The following is a 24,099-nucleotide window of genomic DNA, read 5'->3' on the forward strand; positions in this document are numbered from 1 at the left end:
CAATTAGACAAAATATTTATATAAACAATTATACTAATATTGGTAGGCATAAAATAAGTGTATATAAACTTTCCTTAAATAATAACAGTACAGGGTCTTACCAATTTATTTAATACATAACATATGAACTATATTACACAAAAGAAATATAAATGAATTTATATGGACATAATGATTATCAAAAATAGTCAATATAATTAAATTTTAAACTCATTACCAGCATTATAAATACAATTTTAAAAAGATGAGAATGCAAGTGAATATCAGATTCATAGTCCTCATTATACACAATGATTTTCTACTATTAGTATCACATATTAAAATATAAAACAATCATGTAGCCTTTAATGAATTTACATGGAGGTCTATTCAAATAAATTTAAATAAAAGGGTCATAATATGTCTTTGTCTCCAGTTCGTAGAAAATGAAGTTAGGATTCCATTCATTTCAACAATAAAAAATATTCAAAATATCCTGCCAGTTTGCGTTCAAGAGTACAACCTGCTTAGTTTTTAATACGAGTACTGCTTTCTATACACATAACTTTGATTTCTGCAAAAAAAAAAAAAAATCTCTGTAATAATGTACTTTAATTACTGTAATAATCTAGGTATAGATTATGTTGACCGGGCCAGTGAGAGGGCGTTCGACTGTACTACCATAAGTCCTCTAAGTGTATACAACTTACTTCTTGTCTACAAAGTGTATAGTAGTATGCTAATAGTACTATTATTAGATTAGGTAGTTGGGAGTAGTTTGGAGAGATACATCTATTTATAAGAGAGTACTGTATATGGAACTATCTGTGTTAGCCGCCTTTGTATTTTTAGATATAATACCAATAGGTACTATGTATTGGGATGCAATTCAACAGTTATGAATAAAAAAGTCCTATGTACTCTGTATGTTGAAATAAGCATAAGAGAAAATAAAGCCTTGACCACAGGGTGTAAGTCACTATTTTGAATCAGTAGTATGACTTCTTACGAAATAATTTTAAAATTATCATTGTATGATCGAAAATAAATATTATAATATCTAACTTTCTCCTTTATATAAATATATTATTTTATCCAAGGGGTTGCAAACACAAGTGTTCACATGTCTTGTTATGTATTGCACCTTTGTCCTGTCTTTATGTTGTCTGTAATGTCACTGCACTAACAGGTGACAGGCAAACGAGCTTCGCTCTTACGGTTATCCATCCATATAAGTTGTTCATCTCTTATGTTCAGAAATTGAAATGGTAAATAAACTGAAACTGAAACTGTGCTTATGTGGTCCAGGTTGACGAGCCAGGAATGATGGTAGTGCCAGTATACCGTGTAGTTTAGCCTCAAGGCAATACCATGAAGCTGGAGTAGCTTAGAGAAATACAGTAGAGATTTATGAGACTTGGTGTGTGATGATTCAGTATGATAAATTTGTGCTGTGAAAGACAAAATTGTAGAATTATGAAGAAAATATTGTAAAATATAACAAGGAAATTATACTATAGTATAATTAAGGGGTAACCGTATAATATATAATTAATAATAATAAATGCAATGGCAATTACTTATATTATGTATACATTACAATATTACAAATAAATTCATATATTATTTTATTATAAGGAAATCTGTTTTAGAATGAGAAAAAGCCATCCCAACCCAGATTTGAACCCAGCTATCAATAAAGCTATAAAACAAAATAAACCATATTGTAGCCGGACTGGGTAGCGTAGACTTACTTGAGGCCTAGGCCTAGTACGATTAGCTAGAAGGATACAAGTCAACCCGTACCCATGCCAACTCGCTCGTACCCAAATTTTGGTTTACTTATCCAAAATGTTTGCTTACTCGTACCCATCATGGGCTGACTACCTAGTAGTAGTAGTAGTAGCCTAGCCTAAGGCAGCAGGCCCGGCCCTAGCCTACTACAACTTAAGTCTAGGCCTAGCCTAGTACTAGTAGGCCTAGCTAGGCCTAGTAGTTAACATCATACATACGCCCTAGAGCCTAGTAGTAGCTACCTAGTACTCTACTAGCTAGGCCTAGGTAGTAGCAGTAGTAGTTTTTGTAGTAGTATTATTGGGTGTCACGAAACCTAAGACCACGAAAGCTAAGACCCCCTAAGACCTAAGATCACGAAAGCTAAGACCCAAGACCTAAGATTGCAAATTCTAAGATATACTACAGCTTAAAAACAATACTTGTTTATCCGTACATAATTTTAAACATAGTAGGTTTCATTTATTACCATAAATATAATTAAATACTACCGCAAAACATAGATAAACTCACATTATTTTTCGCCCGTTGAGTAAATGTATATTTTTTCTTTACAACAAACAAACTTGACTGGTTGTTTGTTGGTATATATTTACTCCATTGTGTTGGTTCAGAGGATGTTTTTCTTTCGCACCTGCCTTTCTTGTATTTTGACTCCAAATTTGTTAACTGACTTTATTCTGAATATCACACTTTAAAATTAGGACTTATATAAGTACTTTCAGAAGGAGAAACACATAAAAACAAATAAATAAATCCTTTAAATTGATGTTTTTACAGACGTGTTTCTTGTATACTGTATGACTCATCATGCTCAATGTTTTTGTTTCTATGAAGCGCCAAAAGAGCAACAATAATAGTACAAGTATAAAAACAGAAAGAAAACGAAACAAAAAAACTTATTATCATGATTTTAAATTAAAATTTATTTGCGAGTATTTATTTCTTCGTACTAGCATGATTATACTATAATTATTACAATTTTAATTTTACATTGTTCCATCCAAACTGTAGATGGACTCCACAGAGTTTTCAGCACTCTATATAATTTTTGCTTTGTTGACGTTCCATAGAAACAAAAACATTGAACATGATGTAGGCCTACTGTTAGTGTAGGGCTATAGTCATGCGAAATTCGCAAACAGTATGTGTGCGAGAAAAACGTCTGTAAAATCATCAATTTAAAAATGTATTTGTTACTTTTTATGTAATTCTTTTTCATAAAGTGCTAATTCTAAGGTGTGGTATTCAGAATAAATGTTGGGAGTTAAAATACAAGGCAGGTGCGAAAGATAAATATTTGAATCTTAGGTCTTGGGTCTTAGCTTTCGTGATCTTAGGTCTTAGGGGGTCTTAGCTTTCGTGGTCTTAGGTTTCGTGACACCCATTGTATTGTACTATAGTATTAGTTGTAGCTGTACGGTGGTCCTTGGTCACTTGTCTAACTAGCTACGTCTAGGCTAGATCCCCTAGTAGGCCTAGTACGTAGTAAAGATAATTAGTTATTCTTCAACAGTCACACAATTCAGATTCTGCCGCTGATTGCTATAGTGAACAGGAAGAGGAAGAGAAAGAGTTAGAAGAACTGAAATAAGTCGTGACGTATAAAAAACATCATACAAAATAATAATATAACTAACGAATCCGTATAATATAATAATGTTGTATGTTATAAAGTAAGGTAAATGCGTTTAATATAATACAATTATATTATAATATAATGTATTTTATTAATAATATAATAGTAAATGTTCATAATATAATGCCAAAACCGAATAATATAATACAAATAATCAATAATTTGTTACATTTTTCACATAATATATTAGAAATAGATATACTATAATGCTAAAACTAAGTAATATAATGCAAAACGTATATTTCATTACAATACAATATATAATATAATAAAACATGATATAATAATATAATATTTTGAATACTTCAGACAGCTGAAGCTTGCCATATTTCCTACTCCTCAGGAATTATGTACTGAATTTCATGGACTGTAATAGTTTGAATCTTTCAAATACTTATGAAATATATTCATAAGTTATTATTTAAACAAAAACATTTATTTACCTCAAAAAGTAATAAAACTTTTTACTCTATTTATTTGGTTATTTTAAATTACAAAATAGAGTTAATATATAATAGATCTTGTTTTATATATTTTGTTTAAATCAAGAGATTTTACCCTGAATGACTCACTATTGCAAAAATAATAACAAAATAAAGATTAAACTTATTATTATTACTATAATGTGAGTGAAAGCATAACAATAAATAGAGAAGATAAGTTTAACTATGCAGAACTATTCAGACATCATTTATGTAAACATACTATTTTTAACAAACAATATTTGAAAAAACATTATATGAACTATGTGTTAATTTGGTTATTTGAAATAATTGTATACATTTCTAAAATTATAATAGATTATTACTCAAACACATTTTTTTTAGATTGTTACTATAGTGTTTAAATCATATCGTATAATGTAATGTGCATAATGAATAGACTTAATACATTAAAACCAAAGCATAACATAAAGTAAATAATTGTTAAAAATAAGCAAGAACAATATTTATATTTTAAATATATAAAATAATTTAAAACTAAAATCAATAGTATGCTTAATGTTTTTTTTAGTTGGAAAATAAAATTGAATATTACCTTATCTCTTTTATGAGCAGGGCTGAGTTTTTCCAAGTGATAGATGAACTTTCAAGTGGAATTGAAGTGAATGATATACAGATGCTGAAGGTCGCCCTCTATGACATAATCAAAAATAAACAGGCATTAGAAGCAGCATCAGCTAATAGTTTGTTTAGACTATTACATTCAGAGGGTCACATTAGAATTAATATTGATTTTGTTGATTGTGATCTGTTATTTGAAGTGTTTAAGTTAACAGGACTTCAAAGACTATCTCAAATATTATCCAAGAAATATCATAAATGGAAACAAACAAACACAATCACAGGTTACAGACGAATGCTAGTTAAACTTGGCAAATCATTAAATACTCAACAAGTTGAAATCCTTGCAAAGCTCTACAATATTGAAAAGAGTGATTCTGAAAATGTGTGGAACTTTATTAGCAGATTGACTCAAGGCAACATTGAAGACACTATAGAATCTTTGACGACATTTGAAGCGCTTCTTAAGGACCAACAAGATTTGAATCATGTACTTACTATTGTAAGATCATTTGGTAAGTACCGGTGTCATTTGTAGTATCATTATATTTGTATATGAAAAGTCTTATTTTGTTACTGATTTATGTCAAAATATTATCTTTATTTTTTTATCGAGTATTTAAAAAATATAAATAAGTTGTAATTACCATGAGCCATGAGAGTATACATAATGTACACAATTGCATGTAGCTAATTGGCTCTACACTACAAGTTGAATGCTGGTGATATTTAATTGTTATAGTAGACCATCAAATATAATATATATATTTTTTTTTCAGTGCAACAGAAGAAACTGAATGATGGTGAGTAAACAATTGGTTATGCAATAGTAGTAAATGTTTATATTGAATAAGAAAGAGAAAGAAATAGGTGTTAATAAGGGTTTAATGTGTATAATTGTTTTAATAATTATGGTGATTTGATTTTTATAATTATTTTTTTGTTTGACCAATAATATTACAAAGCGAAACATTTCCCATTAATAGCCAGGTAATAGCCAAGTAAGATAGGATTTTTTTTTATGAACAAATAAGTAATTTATCATTACAGACAGATAATACAGTACTTAATTAAACTATTTGTGTATTCTGACTGTATTTTATATTCTGCTTTACTAACATAACAGTTTTCACATTACAGCAAACTCTCTGCCTTAGACTTTTACCTCTCAAAATCTAAAACCAAAAATCTCATACCTATAATCCAGTACTAAATGTGTGTTTGCATTATTACGTCTTTTAAAGTTCCTCTTGAGGTGTTGGCAAGAGGTCAGGAGGCTAATGATGCATTTCTTGATGCCATACAAGAAGGCAGCAAACCTATATACCAAACACGTCTAATGCTTGTAGGACAAGAACGTGTTGGGAAAACTAGTCTAACCAAAGCATTCACTGGTCAACCGTAAGTAGGCTAATCATTCTGTGCTTTTATGAGTTCGAGGCAATTAAAACGTCAATTTTATTAAATCCAATACAAATACAACTGATACATTATTGCGCAGTACAATTTAATATAACACTGTATACTTAATATTTGTGTACAGTCAGAAAATTATAAATGTATGTAATCTATATATATACATTTACGTAAGGGCAAAATTTGGTAAATCGCGCGTTACTTCTAGAATGTTTACTCGATGGTATATACTGTAAAGTTGGTTCGTACTTTCGGTACTGATTTTAACCACCTGATGTAACCCGGTTTACTAATTAAATTGAGTTAGATAATTAATTATTGACAATTAAAACGAATTTAGATTCAACGATTTGCCACAAATTCTGATTGTGGTATACACTGTCTAATGGATGTCCATCTTGAAAAATACGAGGATTCTTCGCATTTACCTTATCTACGATAATTGTTTTTAATAGCTGAAAACCGGTTGAACAGCTCGAATACAGCATCTTAATTTTGAAGACAGGCCGATTTTCTTTAAAAAATACTATTTTGATAGATTTAATATATGTTTATACAAATGTATTGATTGCGATCAGTCTCAGTATAATTATTTGGTTTAACTCAAGTAGGTAAATTTATGGGCCCTTGCAGATAAATTGAAACCTTCAGATATAGTATTGCAATACTTTGACAATACTGTAAATACATATTAACCATTTTTGGTCGCCATTTGAATCGCAAATTTCTTACTGTGAGTGTGGGTAGGCCCTACTGTTAGATATATAAACACATATACAAATAAACTTTATTACTAACAGTTGCTTCTCAACGTTTGCATTAATTAATAATTACAAAAAATATAAACGTTACATGAAAATTTAAAAAAAGTATTGAATCACAAATGTTTTTCTGTATTTAGTGGTATATTATTTATAGGCCCATAAAACATGGAAACATATTTCATTACTGAGTGGATAAAGAATATATTTGAAAATCGTTCCTCTTTGTATCCCTCTTCTTCCCCATCTCTCAACCCTAATGTTATATGAGTTCAAATCAAAAATTTGGACTCATTTTGTGACAAGTTTCTCTTTTGGAAGTAATTTCCCGGGTGCTAATTTTAGTTTACTACATAAATCATCATGTCTATTTATTCGTTTCTGTAAACTACAATGTATTACAGCCCTGCAGTACGTACATTTAAAAAAACGCTGAAATTACTGTGTAACCATCTGTGGGCACGACCTAGATGGTACCCGAGCGAAGCGAGTCTACCATAATTTACTAAAACCTGTATAATATAAAATATTATTCTTTGAGTGATTTTCATTGTTACATATTGTTGATTGTTGTATAACATTTGTTTAAGGTGTGATAACATACAATACTTCCAACATTTATTTAGATTCAATGTTACTGAGGAAGTGACTGATGGAATTGAAGCATCATTGTCATGTACAATTAGTGTTAAGCATACTACTAACTGGAAACCAAATCAAAATAAAGGTATATTATACTGTACTTTTATAATTTTCAGAAACAACTAAATTTCAAATGCAATTTGAAGATCCAAATAAGGCTTTAAATGTACCGGTAATCATTAATACGTGAAACAATTTTTTATTTTTTAATTGTTTATTTTTAAACATATATATGCAGGATAATATTTAAGGTGCAATACTAAGCTTCTTGGCATAATATAAAAAAATTAATCTTAAAGAAAAATCAAAGAGAGAGACTAAATTACAGCAAAATAAATTTAAATATAAAAATTGAAAAAAAAAAATAGCTTCTTTTACATTTATATAGAAAGGTGCTGTTGAATTTGTACAGCTATTGTATTTTTGAAGTCTGTATAATGGAAGAACTAGAGCATAATCTCCGCGTTTGTCAAAATAAATTCCAAATTGTTAATTAAGATTCTTAAAGCAAATGTGGCCAAAGCGTTACCAAAAATTAAAACAAAATCCAAAACGGATGCTTTGGATGTCAGATCGCCTGGTAGGCCTATATTTATTACGCAATTTTACACTCAGCAACCCAAAAAGCAATTTTTTAAATACATGCCAGATATGAACAAATCTGCTGTTTGAATCCTTAAATGTCATCAGTTTGGTAATTTGTTAATTTATCACATACGGATACCATTTTATAGACTACATGACAAATCAGTGTTTTACGACAATTTATGGGTGCCAGATTTAGGGTAAAAGAATGCCAGATATTAGTTAAATTTTGCCAGATTTGTTAGCATCACATGGCAGGTGCCAGAAGGGTCACAGTTATGTGAGAAAACATAATTACGACAGATTTGGTCACATTGCTTGCTGCATGCTATTGTAATCGACTTTATAGAACAAATGATCTTTCCAGGTATGGTTATTATCAATTAGGCAACTGATGTTTTTTTATTTCTAAAGATTCATTTCCCACCTGAATATTAGAGATTGGAACGGTGTATATATGTAAATAGCTAAATTCATGGTGACAAATGTATGCAAAGATTAAACCTTGTATTACTTTGTACTATTTACAGCAATGAATAAAGCAAGACAAGAATATATAAGTGCTCTTGCAGAAAACATTGTAGCAGATATTTTGCAAGATAAAAATGAGAAGCAAAATGAGGTTAGAACAATATTATTAAGATGATCACAACTATACATTTAGACAATACTTTTGAATCAATATGTTATTGTCTTCTAATTATTGTTATGTCATGGTTTGCAATATACAGAAATTAAGAGAAGATGACAAGAAAAAAAAAGAAAAAAAAGTAGATGGCAGTATTGCTGAGCCAGAAAAAGCAAGTTCAATACAATCATCACATAAAGGCATGCAATCTCTTTTATACAAAATGGGCCTTACCATGTTTTAGGGTACATCTCTTATTCAGTAGTCTTGTGTGAGTTGATTGGTATCACCACACATTCACTGTGGTAGGTAGAATTGCAATACAGATTTTGTCAATTTGTTTTAAATAATTTATTTTTTTTTAGTTTTATAAAATAAAATACATAATCTTCATCATATCTATTGGGTTTAATGTCCTGCAAAATAGGAGTTTGGCTGTTATGTTAAAACATTATTTTTCCTCCGGAAAAAGTGTCCCCTTAATGGGAATATTCACTGATTATAGGTGTGTCCCAAATGAGTTTTACCTGTAGTCCAAAATAATTAGTGCCCACATTAATCAACTTATACATTCAAATGTCTTCATTTTCTGTTTTTCTATTCAACAGAGAAAAAAGGTAAAACATTGATGGAAAGAGTCATAAGAGCTGTTCGGAAAAAAATCATGAGGGGTTTGCCGATGGAAAGAAAAAAAGAAAAACATCAGGTTCAAAATTCTGTATAATATAGAAGAAAAAAAAAGGATACCAGGTGGTGGAAATCTAGAATGTACCTAATACAGTTACAAACATTTGACCATTGCCTCCTCCACCCTTCGTTTTGGTTTATTTAGTGTGTACATAATAAATGACTTCTAATTTCAGTTTAAATCATTTATGTAGTGTTTTTAGAGAGAACAATTAATATTAAATCTGTGGTATCAGTATTACAATTATGTGGCAACTTCTTTAAACAAAAATTGTTTGCAGCAACATGTTAATAACCTTAGAACCTACATCATGCTAAATGTACACTTTATATTATACAATGTATTAAATAAATGTATTTTTGATTTGATTGTTATTACATATTAAATGAAGAGCCCTGGTGCTTAACTATCCTTTGGCATTGATCTGTCACTTAATCTAATATTTCAATCAATTTCATTTTGTAATTGGTTATTTTGCTTATTGAATTCATATTTGCTTTTTTACTGTATCTTTACTGTATTTTGATTTTGATTATACAGAAATCAAGAGAAATTGGAAGCAATATAGAGGAACATGAAGAATTTGGTAAAGTTGAATGGAATTATACATCTATTTTAATAGACTAGTTACACAATAATTATAGCAAGATTAACTCATTAAATGTATGTAAATACATGTGAATAGGATATGTATCATAATGTATATGTATAGTTTAATTTCATTATCCACAAGTTGAGAAGTTATGAGTAGCTTTATGGTGTGTATAAAATATATTTATTAGGAAAGACATGACATGCCTAATGTATTACATTATGAATATTGTTTAATTAAAAATTTAACAGCAGGTGGTGAATCTTCACTAGTCAAGCCTGCTACATCAATGACACAGGATATTCAAGAGGAGGTTCAAGAAGAGGTTCTTGAAATGGTTAAAAACATGCTTGAAAAAAGAAAAATAGAGAAGGGTTTGTTGGAAATGAGTGAGGAGTTAAAAGAGACAATTGATGATCTTACTCTCAGCATTTGGGATTTTGCTGGACAAGATCTTTATTACATTACGCATCAGGTCGTCAAGTCATATTTTTTTTAATAGACAATTCTTTTCTTCAAATTATTAGCCCTCATTTATTTATTTATTCATTCATTTTTTAAATTTCAGTGATTCAACTGACAAGAATTCAAAATTGAACATTATCCATTCATTGTACAAAATAAATTTAAAATGCCAGTGCAGGCCTAGTTATTCCTAATGCTGAGTTTATATAGTGTATGTGATATATTGCCATCCATTAAAACTCTGTAGTCTGTAATTTGAAATATTGAATAGAATATTGAATATTAAAACAAGCTAAACCCATATTTATACAAAAATGAAATTTATAAAAAACATATATATAAACTGAACAGGCTCAAATATCATTTCAGAACAAAAATGAATATGTTTGTTATTTTGTTCATGTGATTGTTTACATGTTTGTATTCAAATTAAGATTATGTGTAATTATTACCTAATTAGTATTTATATTCAGTTGATTTATTTTTTTCTTTTGACAGATGTTCTTGATATCCCGTGCTATTTACATCATCTGTTTCAATCTCTGTCATGACCTCAATGCACCATCTAGAGTAGAGGTTTTTCATAGAGATAATGGGAAGGTAGGTACAGATATAATTTGAAGTAGCTAAATTTGATTAAATTGAACATAAGTTATTTGACTTTGAGATTATATTGTTAATAAGTGAATTTACTATTCGAGTAAGATTAACTAGTTTTAGTGTAGCTTAACTAACATGAATTGTAGTGATTATGTTTAATGATAAGATATAAGGTAAAAGTGAAACTATTATTTGTTTTATTTTGTAAATTGGCTTAAACCATATTTACTGTATCTTGTAAGTTTGTGGGGAAGTTTAGTATTTGTTAGTATAACTTTATACAATTATGTAACTATTATTTAACATTGCACAGATTTTGGATGCTGACCACTATATGACCAACTTGGATCGTGTGCTTTTCTGGTCACATTCAATCTACTCAAATACCAGTACAACAGACAATCCAGTGTCAAACCTGAAACAACTTTCACCACCTATATTTATTGTGGGCACTCATAGAGAAAGTCTGCCAGGCAATGATGAAGAGAGAAAAGTTCTTGTGAGTATGATATTTAAGCTTCTACCATTAGCAACTTTACTTCCATTAAACATATAACTATTTTTTACATCCATATTGATATTTTGTAGACTGATGAAAAGTTTTCAGTATTAAAGCAAGCATTTAAGGGGAAACCATATGCAGGTCACATTGTGTTCAAGTACTATGCCATTGATAACAGTATCAGGTCACCATTGGATAAGTCTATTGTTGAACTTAGAGAACATATCACAGAGGTGTCTAAGAATGAACCATATATGGGGGAGAAGATGCCATTAAAATGGTTATATTTCCTGCATGAAATTGAACAATTGCGTAAAAATGAGCACTCAATTACCTTCAAGCAGGCAAGTATAATTTATGTATGTACACCACAAGGGATGGATATACTACATTGTGAAGGAAAAATTTTGGTAGTTTTGATAAAGTATTGCCTTTGTCATGAACAAAAAAAAAAGAGATAAAAGAAGGGTGTCACGAAACCTAAGACCACGAAAGCTAAGACCCCCTAAGACCTAAGATCACGAAAGCTAAGACCCAAGACCTAAGATTGCAAATTCTAAGATATACTACAGCTTAAAAACAATACTTGTTTATCCGTACATAATTTTAAACATAGTAGGTTTCATTTATTACCATAAATATAATTAAATACTACCGCAAAACATAGATAAACTCACATTATTTTTCGCCCGTTGAGTAAATGTATATTTTTTCTTTACAACAAACAAACTTGACTGGTTGTTTGTTGGTATATATTTACTCCATTGTGTTGGTTCAGAGGATGTTTTTCTTTCGCACCTGCCTTTCTTGTATTTTGACTCCAAATTTGTTAACTGACTTTATTCTGAATATCACACTTTAAAATTAGGACTTATATAAGTACTTTCAGAAGGAGAAACACATAAAAACAAATAAATAAATCCTTTAAATTGATGTTTTTACAGACGTGTTTCTTGTATACTGTATGACTCATCATGCTCAATGTTTTTGTTTCTATGAAGCGCCAAAAGAGCAACAATAATAGTACAAGTATAAAAACAGAAAGAAAACGAAACAAAAAAACTTATTATCATGATTTTAAATTAAAATTTATTTGCGAGTATTTATTTCTTCGTACTAGCATGATTATACTATAATTATTACAATTTTAATTTTACATTGTTCCATCCAAACTGTAGATGGACTCCACAGAGTTTTCAGCACTCTATATAATTTTTGCTTTGTTGACGTTCCATAGAAACAAAAACATTGAACATGATGTAGGCCTACTGTTAGTGTAGGGCTATAGTCATGCGAAATTCGCAAACAGTATGTGTGCGAGAAAAACGTCTGTAAAATCATCAATTTAAAAATGTATTTGTTACTTTTTATGTAATTCTTTTTCATAAAGTGCTAATTCTAAGGTGTGGTATTCAGAATAAATGTTGGGAGTTAAAATACAAGGCAGGTGCGAAAGATAAATATTTGAATCTTAGGTCTTGGGTCTTAGCTTTCGTGATCTTAGGTCTTAGGGGGTCTTAGCTTTCGTGGTCTTAGGTTTCGTGACACCCGATAAAAGAATGGTTTACAATGTTTTAATCCAGTTCTTCACCTTATGTAACAAAATCCAGGTCAATGAGCTGTTTCCAGTTCACAGTTCATTTAGCAGCATGCAGCACATTTACCTCTGTAAGTTGGAACAAAGGCAAGAAATAAAAAGAGCGGTTTTTTGAAAACACAATTATAATCAAGCATGTTTGTTTCCATGTGTGATGATGTATTTTGTTCACTTCCTTTTCATAGTTACTTATCTTTTTTTAGTCGACATTTTTCTTTTTGTTGGTGGTGGTGCCAATTCTCCAAATGTTTATGTATTTGATTTTATATGTTGTTTATATTTGAATTGTGTATTGTAATTTCAGGTAACCAAACTAGCTTCCAAGTGCCATATCACTAAACGGGATCAATTGTTTGCTGTGTTGCATTTTCATCATGACCTTGGTAACATCATTTACTACGGAGAACGAGATACACCAGATAGCGCCCTCAATGATATTATCATTATAATACCGCAATGGTTGATTTTCATTTTCAAGCTAGTTATCACAGTTAAAGATCCTTCAGATCAAGTATGAGATTTTTATTTAATTCTATTTATTGTATTTGTGTTGGAATAAAGATTTTTTATTTCTGCGAAATATACATTTAACAAGTGCTTAACTCAAAGGTTCACCTAATATATTTTGGCTGATATTATACCTTTTAGTAATTATCAGTCAAAATTGTAAAAACATAATTTTTAGCAGCCTAATAATACCATTTATTTTTTCAATACTGTCTGCTTGCATTAGTAAGTTGTATACTATTTAAACTCTATTTTAAATCCTGTTTTTGTAGTGGGCAGAGTTTAGAAGCTCTTGGAAAAAACTTGATGAAGAGGGTCTCTTAGAGGTGAGACTACTTAGACGTATGTGGCAAGACTTTCTTGACAAATTTGAAGCATTGTTAGAGCTGATGCAGAAGTTTGACTTGCTGTGTGTCAAGACTCAAGCAATTAAGGTATAGTTAGGGTAACGGCTAAGAAAACTTCCAGCTTGATTTTGGATCCTTTGCTTCACAGAATTATGTAAATATATTGCACCCAATATAACCAAGAAGCATCAATAGTAAGTAATTTTTAAGATAATTATTAATAATGCTATTATAACTTTCAAAAAGGCAACAGGTACTGAAGACGATCGCCTCTTCTATGTGCCATCACTACTAAAGAAAGATGAAGGTGATGAAATGGTGTCAATTGACAAACTGACAAAGTCAAAAACTGCTGCAGTTCTTTACGTTGACTTTGATGGTTTCTTACCTGAAGGACTGTACTATCGACTTGTAGTAAGAATCGTGCATTGGTCACAACAGAGGAAGCTTGATGAGGGATATAATCCTAGGCTCTTTTACCAGCAGGTGAAAGTATACATTGATCAGAATCATGATGCAATCATCAGAATCCTACCTGAAAGAAGATCTTGTATCCAGGTAGGCTAGGTGTGCTTGCAACAAGTGTAGATGCATGTTTTTAAATCCTAAACACGAAGTATAGAACATCCAAAGTTATTTTCTTTAAATTCGAAACTCTAATTCAAACATTAAATATAATTAGAAATGTTAATACTATGATTTTGTTATATAAATCTCTATTTTATATTTGCTACAAATATTTTAATCAGAATATGACCTATTTTATAATGAATTATAATTTCCATAAAAGGTAAAATAACATTTGTGACAACTGGCTCTCACAAAAATACGAAACAAAGTTAGTGTCAAATGCCATTTTATTTGATAATGACGCAAAGTATGGAAGCAATAAAAATTACGAGAGAATTGATCTTCCCTACAAAATGTGGGTTCACTCTCTGCCCTTAAATTACAGGTTAAACATGTATAATAATAATTGATCGAATAGAAACAAAAACATTGAAATCAAAACTGTAGTTAACACAGTAGTTTAAATTAATATAAAATAAAATATAATGATATAATGATACATGCTTATAATCGTGGGTGCCAAAAAGGCAAAACTTATAAAACACCGTACAATAACATCGGTGGAGTAAGGGGTGGAGGCGGGAAATTATTTTATACAGCGAACTTAATAAATGTGATGTTTGTCCGAAGACGGTTATGAAGCGAATGTCCTGCTTCAGAATTAAACCACACGCCTAGAATTAAATGAGTTTACCAGTCATACTCTGAATACCATTCTACCCTGAGGATATCATAAATCGGTAGCTTCATGGTCATCCCATCTAAACAGTTTACATAAGCAATGGGAAACTGACCAATAAACTAAACATAGAGTGAAACCCATTGACACAAACGATTCTTCCTTTGGTATTTTGACTCGGAAGAAATTATTTTGTGACAACTGGCTCTCACAAAAATACGAAACAAAGTTAGTGTCAAATGCCATTTTATTTGATAATGACGCAAAGTAGGGAAGCAATAAAAATTACGAGAGAATTGATCTTCCCTACAAAATGTGGGTTCACTCTCTGCCCTTAAATTACAGGTTAAACATGTATAATAATAATTGATCGAATAGAAACAAAAACATTGAAATCAAAACTGTAGTTAACACAGTAGTTTAAATTAATATAAAATAAAATATAATGATATAATGATACATGTTTACAATCGTGGGTGCCAAAAAGGCCAGAACCCATTGTAAATGGGAGCACCCAAACAAAACCAAGAAAGAAGAAAAAAAAAAGACAAGGAAATTTAAAACCAGACAGTATCATCTAACATACCAGTAGTACTAGTACAGTACTTAGTTAACTACCAAACTATCTATTTAATGTAAAAGACCTTACTCTTGAGCCACAAGCTCATTATCAAGAGCCATACGCTCGGTATGTTCGGCCAAACGCCGTGTTTTATGTGGTAAACTAGATTTTGAAGGAATGTATCCGTATATAGGTTCTAAAGGCATCGGAGGACCAACGCCCCATCTTTTGAATTATATGTTCTGACAGGCCAAGACCTGCGGCATGCGTAGCCGCTCCTATTCTAAAACTATGGCCCTTGTATAAATTAGTGTTTAACCCAATAAAAGAAATTGCTGTCTTAATGCACGATGATATGAATTGTGGTGTCACTGCTTTACCGTTCATGTGTTGGAATAGAGGACCGTGCGTATGACCGAAGGAGTCTAAATACACCCGAAGGTGGTGTACAGGGCAAAACGCCTTATTTGTTTGTGATGTAATATTTACAATGATCGGAGGTTTTCCCGTAGATGTCTTAGAATGGCGTAATGTTAAGTTCATACCCGTGGAAGTGAATGAAATATCATCGCGTTGGAGCACTTTTGCTTCCATACCCGAACTAATTCGCCCACTCGCATGAAACCCTGAAATGCTACTAAGAAAAATGCTGACAACAGCGTTCTCATATTTTTTAGACGTAACAGTAGTATCTAGGGCCCTGATTAATTTTCTAAGGATGTCAATTGTGATAGGCAAGCGTGTGTCTTTTGTATTTGACGATGCATGCATGCCGCGGAGAGTTTTCTTAACCAGAAAAGAATCGGAAAGGTCAGGAAAGCTGTGAATTTTGTGAATGAAACAAATAGCCGAAACGTGAGAATGAATAGTGCTTGGAGCGTACCCCTTCTCAAATAAAAATGCAATAAAGTTACAAAGATGGGTTGGAAGTAGCGGTAGATTCTTTTTATCTACCGACCACCTATAGAGTAATTCCCAACTTCGTGAATAAGCCTTACGAGATGAAGTTGACAAGGACACTTTGATTAATTGACGCGCTGATTGTGACAAGTTGTCAGCGCGTGATGGCCAAAATATGTCATCTTCCCTTGTTGAAGGCCCTAAAAAAAAAAGTTGATAACTATTTGTAAAAAGAGAAAAATTAAAATTAAATTAAATATAAATAAACGAGGAGGGTACGACAGATGGAAAATGTTCCAACTGTTTAAAGGTTTGTAAAGCTTTGTCGATTTTGAAGCGAGATAACCAATCAGCCAGAACATTTTTGACCCCCTGGATGTGTTGTGCTCTAAAATGAATGTTGTGCTTTAGACAGCAGAGTATTAATCGTCGTAGTAGACGTAGTAGCACGCTATCTCTAGCTGTTTTCTTATTTATGATATACACCACCGCTAGATTGTCGGACTGAAATAGGATGAATTTATTCGATAGCCGATGGCCCCATAATTCGAGAGCTAAAACAATGGGAAACATTTCTTTCGCGGCGATTGAGTGATGTTGCATGTGAATTGGCCAACGAATCGCAAACCACTTTTCATTGAGAACCCCTGCGCACCCGATTGAGCCCGATGCATCAGTAAATAAATTGAGGGTTGAAGAAGATAACCAAATTTCTTCTAATATCATGGCCTTCCCATTAAAGTTATTGGCAAATTCTCACCAAGTGTTTAGGTCTTCCTTGGTCTCGCTAGTTAAAGTACGGAAATCGGTGGCTAGGGGTTTTCTTGAATTAGATTGTTTGCCCGCTGTTAAATTTATTAATCGGCGTAGAAACGGGCGGCCCGGAACGACTAACAGAGATTGTTATTCTTTTAAGGTGACTTTTTGCCTAGACATAAAATATGATAGTTTTTCCCGAATTTTTAAAACTTTTTCTATGGGAAGTCTACATTCCATAGACAGTGTATCCACTTCTATCCCATATATGGTCAAGCATGTTCTTGGCGTAACCGTTTTACTGTACTTGATCGGGACTCCTACTTGTGAACAAAGAAACATAAAATTAGTCAGGGAATTTAAACAGGTATTGGAATCGGCTTCCCCTATGAACCAAAAATCATCTAATAAGTGGAACTTGTTTCGCATAATCCACGTTAATCCGTCGCTGAACAAACCAAAGCGATTGCAAGAACTTGATGCCCCCATGGGTAGGCACTTATCATAGTAAAAACTACCTTCCCATGAAAAACCTAAAAGCCAATAATCTTTTGGGTGTGATCGGGATAATCCGAAAAGCCTCATCGATATCCGTTTTTGCCATGAGACTGCCCACCCCAAACTTTAATACTTGTTTGACAATTGTGTCTATGTTGTCGTATTGTACAATTTTTTCCCCGGTAGGAATCGTGTCATTGACGGAATTACCTTTCGGATAAGATAAATCGTGTATGATTCTAAATTTACCTGGTTCCGATTTTGGAATTACCCCTAACGGAGAAATTCTGAAGTTTTTAAAGGGTGGTGATGAGAACGGTCCTGCAATTCTGCCTAAGAGTACACCCTTTTTTATAAAGTCAGTTACCGCCCCCGCGTATGTGACACAACTTCTATGGTTTTTAGCTGTCATAGGATTGGGTGGAGTTATCGAGCCTAATGTAAAACCATGTTTAAAGCTGGCCAAAATGGATGTGTACGACGTTAGGTTGTTTAGTCTAATTGGGGTTGGTAGCGAGAAAGGATGGTGTTTGCCTAATTTTGTTAGGTTTTTGGCAACGAATTTTTGGGTGGTTTCCCCTGCAAATGTCGCAAGTATGTTTGAGGGTACAGGGTTTCTTTCTACAATCCTTTCCGTCGTTCCAGTTCCAACAGACTCCCCGGTTTCGCGTGTTTCGAAAGGAACTCTGAAATTTACTTTGAAACCGTTTGGTTTGGGACGTGTCAGTACGTAAATAATTATAGCATTTTACAAGGAGTTCCGTATTCAAGAGCCCCCATTCTAGTGGACGAGATTGTCTCGCTTTTCGAAAGTTCAAGTCGTATCTTCGCCAGGCCCCTACCGGACCCGACGTATCGATATCTAGAATATTAGCTATATACTTAAGCATAGGTTGGCATGCTTCTTTCTCTTTCAATATATATATGGATACATAAATATGTATCGCTTTCACCCAATCTAAAAATTCAAGCGGTTGTTGTTGTTGGGGTGGTTCATGATGAAGCTGTATGTTGCCATTGCCTACCGACATACCCGTTACTGTAGCTTGTTCTTTATAACTAGGAAGTAGTGAACGCAGTTCAATAAATGTATCATTCCATATTTTATTTTTGATGGCTGCGCTGACACCTGCCCCAAGGGGGATGGCCTCTGATATATGGATATCGGGTTGAGCCAAAAGCTCCTCACCTGGAGTTTGGTGGATAAAGTCGGGTACTGGTGTTGTCGACACGATGTCCTTTGATACTGCTTGGCTGTCCTGAGGTTCTTTTTGACTCTCCGCTTGTTGTAAGGCGTGCAGTTCTTTTGCCAGTTTGGCATAGTCAAGCGACTTCGCTACCTTCTTTCTTTTTCTGAGTGTTTTTCCCCGTTTTCGAATTTTTTGACGTTGTTTTTGGCATATTGTTTCTGGACGCCTACTGGACTCCTGTAGCCCAGCATAAAAGAAAAAAGTGTTTAAAATGATAGGTTAGTGTGAGGAATTTTCCTGAGCACATAAGATACCTATTACTGGTACCTTACAAAGGCTTGCTTACTTTAAATAAAATCGCCAAACATTGCATGTGCAATGAAATTAGAAATACGAGGAGACCAAATATAGCTCAGAAATATAGTGCAGATATAGTGTTGGTGTAAACCACCCAACTAAGTAAAAGTCGTGCAATTCTTTAAAAACAAATGCACTGTATGAGTCATTGAGCTAGAAAAACTGTCCCTCGGGCGTAAAGCAAAGTAGCAGCAAAAGTTTCAAATAGTAAGGTACCTTCCGGTATATGTCCCTGGACCAAAACATAGCCGGAAATAAAAATGTTTCTACTTAGGCCCCTATATGGGAGCAAAACGAATCGTAGAAACTAAAATGCTCAAAATGAGAGTAAAATTAACCTCAAAGGCAGGGTGAAAAACTATGCCATTAGTAGCTCGGTGTAAAATTGGTTGCCCTATATAAAAGAACAGTTGTCTAAGGCCTCCATCATGAGCAAAAATAAATAAAAGTGAGGTTAAAAAGAAATGATCCAGGTATTAGATGTATAACATTTACGTATTGTAACTTGGCCTATAATTGGCACATAAAACGTAATAGAGTTTTACTTTGACAGTAAAAGAAAAATACAAGTGGGAGACATGCGTGTTGCACACCATCCCGTCGACTTAGTATCATAACGATGATACAAAACAGTCGTCAATAAGCCTAATCTTAAATAATTTATGTTATACTGGCCTTAAAAGTTTTGTTCCATATATAAGGACGTTCCGCACACTTCTAATGAATCGCTTCATTCCCGATAATTTGTGGACATGATCAGCAGTGCTTAAATGCACACCATCTCTTCCTACGTGAGTAAAGTCAGCCTTAAAACCGCGATGCCTCCAAAAAATCACTTTTGGATGGTCAGCGAAAAGCGATTCTAAAATATTATTCACTCTCTATATCGTAGTGTTGAACGTGGGTACGGAGTTTTTCGGTAACCTACGGATGAGCACTCCTATTATCACTAATTTGACTTCTTCCCCCAGCAATAGAAAGTCAATGAATGCCTGATAGTGTCGTATGAAGGTTGAAATATTACATGTTCCTATGTCATTTTCTCCTATCTGAATGTATACTATATCGAACGATGTACGGCCCTTGAATAAAGAGGGTAGGTTCCGCACTCTGGCACCGCCTTTGGATTTAAAGTCCAGTGAATAAGAATTATTTAGGCGCAAATGTTTGTCATCAGGAGAATTACTCACGTGTTCAGCCAAACGCCGAATAAAAGAGTGTCCGAGTATGCATACTTCATGACGAACAGGTATCAGTTCCATGATGATACTTAAAAATCGCAATTAAACGTAATACATACCCGATAAATACTCTATAAGAGGTAAAACAGCTAGTTCACAGATACAATAGATACAATACCACTTCGTTAAAAGAAGTTAAAAGAAATTATTTTATACAGCGAACTTAATAAATGTGATGTTTGTCCGAAGACGGTTATGAAGCGAATGTCCTGCTTCAGAATTAAACCACACGCCTAGAATTAAATGAGTTTACCAGTCATACTCTGAATACCATTCTACCGTGAGGATATCATAAATCGGTAGCTTCATGGTCATCCCATCTAAACAGTTTACATAAGCAATGGGAAACTGACCAATAAACTAAACATAGAGTGAAACCCATTGACACAAACGATTCTTCCTTTGGTATTTTGACTCGGAAGAAATTATTTGCTGTAGCATACATGGTTATTAGTAGTATGATTTAGAAGCTTCCCAAAAAAAGCCCCACTACTTTAGAAATTGTCGCAATAATTAAGTAATTGACATCAGTATCTAATACAAGCTTCGTGACATTTTTATTTCTATATAGGTGGTTGTTTACAGACTTAAAGTTGGTGGTGAACAGCTTGAACCATCCCCATGTGTCTGCAAAGAGGTGTGTGTGTTGGGTTACAGCTCTTTTTATTTGAATGTTCTAGAGTATTAATTTGAAAGTATTTTAACAATAAAAAAGTAGACTGCAAGTAAAGGCATTTTGTGTGTATGTTAGCTTAAACCAAACAGTAATATATCAATGCATTATCTTGTATTTCTGATGTACAGGTACATGAACTCATTCAAACAAACCTACTGGACATTGGTCACAAATGGATGAAACGTGTTGTTTTTACATTCTGTGTTCTGTGCAACGTTTGTCCTATGGAAAAAGTCCACTTGCACAAACTTGAAGAATGCCTAGAGTCAACGCCTCGCTGTGGAACAGATGGTGGAATGAATACTAGCAGAATCAGACGTTTGTTTGGAAAGGAGCAAGAAAATCCAGGTACAAAAAAAAAAAAATAATTACCTAGTATCAAATTAGAAAGTAGTTTGGAAAACCATCTGGAAAATATTGTTTATTGCAATACTAACACCTATCTGTTTCCCTTTCTGAATATAATAAGTCAAAATATGTTTATACAAATAAAAAAAAAACTGTTGTATGGTTCCATTATTAAAAAGATGATCTAATATAAACCCTATCGAGAATCTGAGAAAGATTATTATTCTATACTGTATCCAAATGATATGATACAGTGTCTTATACGTCTTTCAAATTTTAAATCTACATCTCAGGCCCTAAACCTTGAGCCATCTTTCCATGATACAGTCAACATGTGTGACACTGTACTAAATTTAGCTATAATACTAGACACTTAATTTGCTATTTATGTGCAGATACAGTACTGATAATTTGGTAATGGTGCAATATATCCAAATGTCTTCCTCCTTGCATCTCTTTTAAACTGTTCACCTTATACACCCATAAGCTAAGTCAACAACAATTCTATTGAATGAAACAATAAGCATGGTAACCACTTTTCTTAGCAACTATGTATTTGTGTTATTTCAGCATGCAAAGAAACTGCTCAAGATAATCTCAATGTTCCAGGATATCTGCGATATCTCATTGGAATCTATAAAGACATTCCATCACCTATCTTGCCATTTCATATTATGACAGAGGTTTGCGTTCTACTGGACCCCAAAAACATAGCAGACTATAATGATTGGCGTGGTGTAGCGTGCAAAGTTGGTTACGATCGTTATATAAACCACTTGGATACCACAATGAATAGCCCTACTATGTGTGTAATGTATGAATGGTGTGAGAAAGGTTTGTCATTAGAAGATTTTAAGGATTGTATGATTGAGATGAATCGTCATGATGTTGTACGTTTGATTGATGAATATCTTACTACTAAAGAGGAATGAAGTGACATTCAATCCTATGAATGAAGAGTTGACGCTATTCAATTCGTTGTAGTATTTTCCATTTTTACAAAACGGTGCCGTCTTTCGTTCTGTGAATGCAGCGAATGAAAAGTAGAATTATGACCAAATCGGTCGGTTAAATAAATATAAGTAACAACAATTAGTATTACAGTAGTTATGAAAAGATCACAAATGTTATTTTTTTTCAGGCTTGATATATTTACAGAAGATTTCCATTGCCTGATATTTATATACTACGATACACAGCTTTAATATAACATTTTAGTATTCAATTCAGTAATTATTATTTAAATACTATTATTATTTTAATTAATAAGAGTGATGATCATGATTTAGTGGACGGTAGAGCATTGTAGTATTGTGGAAACAATCGAATATCATTATAATACTAACAAATAATTTACAAAAAGTTAAAACAATCTAAGACTAATGACCCTAAATTCATTATCAATTTTAAAAAAAACAGGGAATTGATACTTTTCAGTTTGTACCTATAACACTGTAAAGAAGCTGAATATCCAAAAGTGTGCATATTATTTCAGTTTAAGATACTATTTACTCAGTTACTGTATATTAAGTATGTATTACATTTTTCTGTTTTGAGGATAAAAATAATACAAGCATGAGTAGTCGCATTTCTTTATTGTATATATCTTTTAATTTATTATTTTTATTTTTGTAAAAAAGATTTCATCAGCCGTTACTAACCCTATTGGTAAGTAACATTTAATTATAGAATGTAACAAATTATGTTTCACTTAATGTTTCTCAGTAGACCCTACAGTTCAATACCTGGACAATTAGTATTACTATGATCAGTGTTACTGTTCCTTCATTTATGTGGTTTGTTTACCTAAGAATGTCATAACCATTCATCCTATGTTCATAATCATTGGAAAAATTCTTAAACTTGTTTTTCAAAAAGGTTTAATCTATTCATATACCCTGAGCAGTATAGTATATTTTCTATCATGATGCCATACTTTACAGTTTTTGTTATTCATTGTTAATATTTTATTCCAACGTTTGTAATTTAGTTGCACCAATGTTTTTTTTGTCATTTTATGTAAAAACTGTTCTCAAATCAATTTAACATCAGTTATTAGAAAAAGCCCATTAAGTACTCATGAATAAAGATGTCCTTTATAAACCTGAGGATACCATTTCAGTTCTATTTTCCTAATTACTTTTTTGTATTTATTGAACATAATATCTATTTTAACAATTGAGCACCAGTTAACACATTTTGTTGAAAAGGTTTTATTAGTACTTAACAATCATATTGTGTTCATTTATTAATATAACATACTACTAATCTAGTAGTTGTATTGTAACTTAATTAAGATTGATTCTAAGTACATCAGCCTAACATTTTTTTTATTAAATTATATATTCTATAATATCATTATGTCTAAATGTATCCTTGATGTTATGCTTGAAGACATTTTACAAAATACGTGAGTTCGGGTAGGGATAAATTCTCTCTCTCTTTCATAAAAGTAAGAGAGTAAGAGTTACTTTGGTCAAAATTGAAAATATTTTTTATTTGAACCATTAACAATT

At 32.2% G+C, this 24,099-nt stretch overlaps 1 protein-coding gene across 2 annotated transcripts in view; it reads left to right on the forward strand.

Annotated features, from left to right (window-relative positions):
* LOC144847997 (uncharacterized) overlaps window positions 1-23,996 on the forward strand; it is a 120,744-nt gene extending 96,748 nt beyond the window's left edge. For both annotated transcript variants that reach the window (XM_078704650.1, XM_078704657.1), the window contains 6 exons: window positions 13,257-13,463; window positions 13,732-13,893; window positions 14,053-14,364; window positions 21,131-21,196; window positions 21,364-21,583; window positions 22,154-23,996. In XM_078704650.1, coding sequence (XP_078560776.1) covers window positions 13,257-13,463; window positions 13,732-13,893; window positions 14,053-14,364; window positions 21,131-21,196; window positions 21,364-21,583; window positions 22,154-22,515 — 1,329 coding nt within the window. In that variant the 3' untranslated portion in view covers window positions 22,516-23,996. The remainder of the gene's footprint in view (window positions 1-13,256; window positions 13,464-13,731; window positions 13,894-14,052; window positions 14,365-21,130; window positions 21,197-21,363; window positions 21,584-22,153) is intronic.
* The last annotated feature ends 103 nt before the right edge of the window (window positions 23,997-24,099 follow it).

Source organism: Antedon bifida, chromosome 1, assembly GCF_963402885.1.
Source record: "Antedon bifida chromosome 1, ecAntBifi1.1, whole genome shotgun sequence".
NCBI classification, from domain to species: Eukaryota; Metazoa; Echinodermata; class Crinoidea; order Comatulida; family Antedonidae; genus Antedon; species Antedon bifida.